The sequence below is a fragment of the Solanum pennellii genome, chromosome 7, assembly GCF_001406875.1.
Source record: "Solanum pennellii chromosome 7, SPENNV200".
Taxonomy (NCBI): Eukaryota; Viridiplantae; Streptophyta; class Magnoliopsida; order Solanales; family Solanaceae; genus Solanum; species Solanum pennellii.
In genome coordinates this window covers 31,357,517-31,363,179 of record NC_028643.1, presented here as the reverse complement: position 1 = coordinate 31,363,179, position 5,663 = coordinate 31,357,517, and the positions used below count along the sequence as shown (strand labels likewise).

At 31.0% G+C, this 5,663-nt stretch overlaps 1 protein-coding gene across 1 annotated transcript; it reads left to right on the top strand.

The window, feature by feature from the left end:
* The first annotated feature begins 674 nt into the window (after nucleotides 1-674).
* LOC107024959 lies at nucleotides 675-3,524 on the top strand. The gene has a single exon (XM_015225862.2). The coding sequence runs from the start codon at nucleotides 2,295-2,297 to the stop codon at nucleotides 3,522-3,524; it is 1,230 nt and encodes a 409-aa protein (XP_015081348.1). The 5' UTR covers nucleotides 675-2,294.
* The last annotated feature ends 2,139 nt before the right edge of the window (nucleotides 3,525-5,663 follow it).

The following is a 5,663-nucleotide window of genomic DNA, read 5'->3' as shown; positions in this document are numbered from 1 at the left end:
AGCTACCTCATCAAGAATGAGTACATCTAAAAGAAAATATGAAATGCCTCAAGAATTATTAGAAGAAATAACACCTAACCACTATTTTATAACAGGAATAATGGATCAAAGGAAATATAAAATCTTAATAAATACAGGACAAGAAGAAAATCATATAACAAGAGAACTAGTATTAGAAGAAGAAATTATAAAAACAGGACACACATACCCTGGATTACCCAGTGAAATAATAAACACAAACGAAGAAACAACAGAAAAAGAAATAATTATAGGAGGAATTCCATTAAAATTACAATTTAAAATATACGAAGGAAATTATAATATCACGTTAGGAATAAAATGGTTAGAAAAAGTTAAGCCATACAAAATAGAAAATGAACAATTAACAATAACTTGTCAAAATAAGAAAATAATCATAAAAAGAACAAAATGAATAATGAAAATATTTATTCTTGCGAAAATTATTGTAGAAGGATATTACAACAGATATTATACACCTATGATAGATACAGGAGCAGAAGCAAACATATGTAAATATAATTGTCTACCAGAAGATAAATGGGAAAAACTAAAAACACCTATGGTAGTAACAGGATTTAATAATGAAGGAAGTATGATAAAATACAAAGCAAAAAATATAAAGATACAAATATGGGATAAAATACTAATAATAGAAGAAATCTATAATTTTGAGTTCACAACAAAAGATATGTTACTAGGAATGCCATTTTTAGATAAATTTTACCCACATATAATAACAAAAACACACTGGTGGCTTACTACACCATGTGGCAATAAAATAGGAGCAAAAAGGGTAAAAAATAAACAACGAAAAGCTATGGAATGGATAAAAGGTAGTGAAAAAATAAACCAAGAAATGAAAAATATAGATAAAGAACAAGAAACGCAATTGGAAATAATCATATTTACAATAGACAGAGTTCAAATAATTAATGAACAACTAAAACAACTATACAATGAAGACCCATTACAAGGATGGGAAAAACATAAAACAAAGGTAAAAATTGAGCTAATAGACGAAAATAGCATAATAACACAGAAACCGTTAAAATATAATTTCGATGATTTACAAGAATTTAAAATACATATAAATGAATTACTGGAAAAGAATTATATACAGGAAAGTAACAGTAAGCACACAAGTCCAGCATTTATAGTTATAAAACACAGTGAACAAAAAAGAGGTAAAAGTAGAATGGTTATAGATTACAGAAATCTAAATGCCAAAACTAAAACATACAACTACCCAATACCAAATAAAATACTTAAAATAAGACAGATACAAGGATATAACTATTTTAGTAAATTTGACTGTAAATCAGGATTTTACCATCTAAAACTAGAAGAAGAATCTAAACAATTAACAGCATTTACAGTACCACAAGGATTTTATGAATGGAATGTATTACCATTTGGATATAAAAATGCACCAGGTAGATATCAACATTTTATGGATAACTGTTTTAACCAACTAGAAAATTGTGTTATATATATAGATGATATATTATTATATTCTAAAACACAAGATGAACATATAAGATTATTAGAAAAATTTATACATATAATCAAACACTCAGGTATAAGCTTAAGTAAAAGTAAAGCAGAAATTATGAAACCACAGATAGAATTTCTAGGAATACAAATAGATAAAAATGGAATAAAAATGCAAACTCACATAGTACAAAAAATAATTACTATAGATGAAAATATAGATACAAAAAAGAAATTACAATCATTCTTAGGATTAGTAAATCAAGTAAGGGAATATATACCAAAATTAGCAGAACATTTAAAACCATTATACAAAAAACTCAAAAAAGATATTGAATATCATTTTGACAACAAAGATAAAGAACACATAAAAAATATTAAAAAATTATGCAAAAAATTACCAAAATTATATTTTCCTGATGAAAGTAGAACATTCACATATATAATTGAAACAGATTCAAGCGATCATAGTTATGGAGGAGTACTAAAATATAAATATGACAAAGAAAAGATAGAACACCATTGCAGGTATTGCTCAGGATCATATACTGAGGCACAAACAAAATGGGAAATAAACAGAAAGGAATTATTTGCATTATATAAATGTTTATTAGCATTTGAACCATATATAGTTTACAATAAATTTATTGTAAGAACAGATAACACACAGGTAAAATGGTGGATAACAAAAAAGTTAGATGATTCAGTTACAACAAAAGAAATAAGGAGATTAGTATTGAATATATTAAATTTTACATTTACAATTGAAATTATAAAAACTAATGAAAATCTCGTTGCAGATTACCTATCAAGAAAAAGGAACACAAACTGAACCAGATACAACAGAAGAAATACTCAAAGCTATTAATACACTTTCTACGAAGGTGGATAGTATGGGAAAAGAGTTACAAAATCTAAAAGCTAATAGTCAGCAGCATGACTATAAATATGCGGAGCTACGCCAACATACAGAGTTACGTCGATCGGAAGACGCTAAAATTCCAGAGCTACAAGGAGACGATGGGAAACTCCGAAAAACCCATAACAATGTTTGTTTAGATACAGCTGCAGGTACAAGCAAAAGAGTTACTGAGAAATCAAAAAATACAAATTTAAACCAGCTATTTGCAAAACCATTTACCCAAAAACCACAAATGCAGATACCAGTAGAACCGCAAACATCTACCTACGCAGTTAGCCTACAAAATGACAAAAAGAGATATAACTACATTACACAGTCCTACATTGAAAATATATACAAAATCCAGACATATTTAAACCTAAACCCAAAATCTACACAAACAAAAAATCCCGAAGAAGACTATATAACCCAGAAACTACAAGGATATAACAAACTTATTGCACAACCTAAGACCAATCCCAACCTAGTAAAAACGTGTTATAACTACGGACTACTAAATACAGCCTACACATATACCGGAGAAGAAATAGCCGGAATACCAGAACTACATAAAGCATTTTTAACATATAAAAGAATTACCAAAGGAAATTTATTCTATATAAAATGTTATACAGCACCAGCAGAGATACTATACGAAGAGATAAAATCACCAATACAGGTGGTAAAGATAGGATTAACCAGAGATATGATTATTCCAGAAGAGATAGAAAAACAAAATGAGATACCAAAAGTAGAAATACCTAACTTTTATGCAAATAAAAGAATAATTGGTATAGCTACAATTATACAAGAGTTAGCAAACAATTATTTAAATGGCAATGCCATTTGGAGCTATTATGCAAGAGATCAGGTGATGATTTATGCAAACTCCAAAGAATTAAGAAAATCAGATATGGATGAAGTTCAGAGATGGATTTTGTCATTGCTAAAACCAGAAGAACAACCATCTACAAGAGCTTTGAAGAAAGGATTTATTTCAGAAGAATTATTAGTAAGATATTGCAAACTTATCAGCAACAAATACCCAGATCATAAATGCTCCAAGTGCAACGGAGAAGATAATGTGATACCTACAGTTGATTTAGGATAAAGAACGAAGCTACAAAAAAAAAGAGTTATTATTATTGTTGTTATTATTATTATTGTTGCGTCGGCTGCATATCAGCCATATGTATAAAGTAAGAATCTATTAATTTTGTCGTATAGCGTCGGCTGAAAAGCCAATAATGTAAAAAGTCGTAAAGTAAACAGTGTTAGTGTCGGCCAATAATAAAGATAGGCCACTAAGTTTTGTTTTCTTGCGTCAGTCCTTGCGTCAGCCATTTGGCTAAAGGTGTAATCTTTGTATATAAATAGAGGAACTCTCCTCATAAATAAAACACACCTTCATCTAAAAACCTTCTTCTCAATATTTTCTCTCTCAATCGCTTCCCCACTCACTAGTTCATTCTTGGTCATTCCACAGTGAACATGGTGAGAGTCCTAAACAACATTCGAGGTATATAAGTAAATGAAAAATGAAGTACGTATGAATGAAAGAGACTCTGTGTTTGCTAAAGAAGGCTCCCTAGTTGAGGTCCCATATGTTGAGCCCTCATTTGGGAAGTCCTAATGTTAAGTCTGTGATTCCAAGGTTTCACGGCATATGAACAAAAGATATGTGATATATATATGTGCTAAATGAAATATTTTATGTTCTTTGTGCAATATTAAAAGAGTGATGATGCATGTTACTCTCATAGCATGACTTTTGTAATCTAATTTGGCAAGTCCAACTGACTTGGCTTTCAATAACTTATATCGTTAGGAGAGAGCTATTCTTAATCATGCATGCCCTTGGTGTGTACTTTCATATACCCATACTTAGAACAAGTGTGTACTAATCCCATACAATCCTAGAGCTTACAAGACTATGTTGACACTATCCGGACGTGAAGCATTCATCTGGACTTTGTAGGCCCTCATGCTTTAGAGGATGCTTATATTATATATTCAAGCTTAGATGTAAGCATAAGCTAGAGCAGGATGATCCACTAGTGTTTCTTTTGTACTTATTTCAGACATTGTATTGGTGCCATTTTAGCAACTTCATATTTATTCAGTTATAAACTATTTTGTTCTTTTGAATATCTCATTATTAGATAGTTGTTGTGAATTGATGTGATATAACGCAATTCTTACTATGAAGTCTATGTAATAATGACGTATGTAGTCTTGTCTGCTCAATGACGCCGGTTTCGGCTAGGGTCTAGATCCCGGTCGTGACATCCGACTCCTAAAACTAGTCAAAAAGGCTATGACAAGTTACAAGATCCTTGAAATAGTTTTTGGACGTCACGGACGCTCTTCGACGTTTTGGTTTCTAGAGTTCCTAAATGACTTATAATCATTCAAATGGACCATAAAAATTTGTCTAGGCCTTATTATACTTATATTAGGCTCCAGAACACGTCTTGGATTTTCCAAGTGTTACACTACCCCTTTCATAGGCGAAATTTTTAGATACACTTTATCACCTTCTTAAATGTCTAATACCCTTGTCCTATGGTCAGCAAAACACTTTTGTCAGCTATAGGCTATTTTCAAAATCTAATTCCTTAAAATAGCAACCCTCTCCAAAGTCTTATAAATCAATTCGGGACACAAAAGTAAAGACTCACAAATTTCAAACGATCCAATAGGTGATCTACATCTCCTACCATACAAGGTTTCATAAGGAGCCATAGATATAGATCAATGGTAACTATTTTAGTAATAAATTCATCAAAAGTCAAGTGCTTATCCCAATTTCCCTTGAAACCAATTATACAAGATCTAAGCATATCCTCAAAGGTTTGAATAGTACTCTCTGCTTTACCTTTCGTTTGAGGATGAAAAGCGGTGCTTAACTTTAATTTTGTACCTAACACTTTTTGGAATGACCTCTAAAACCTAGATGTCAATTGTGCACGCCTATTTTATATGATGGATAACAAAATAACATGCATACACACGATCTTATCTATGAAGATCCTTGCATAATCCTCCGCCAAGTAAGAAGACTCTATGGGAATAAAGAGAGCGGATATGGTCAACCTATACCCTCTCACCTATATGTAGTCATATTGATTTTTTGTCCGAGACAAACCTACACAAAATCCATATTAATTTCGTCCCACTTCCAAGTAGGAATTTGGATTTCTTAAAGCAAACCACCTGTCTTTTCGTGTTCAACTTTCAATTGTTTGCA

What these genes read in the sequence shown, in the direction of transcription:
- LOC107024959 (XM_015225862.2), top strand. Translation starts at nt 2,295, where the DNA reads ATGAAAATCTCGTTGCAGATTACCTATCAAGAAAAAGGAACACAAACT.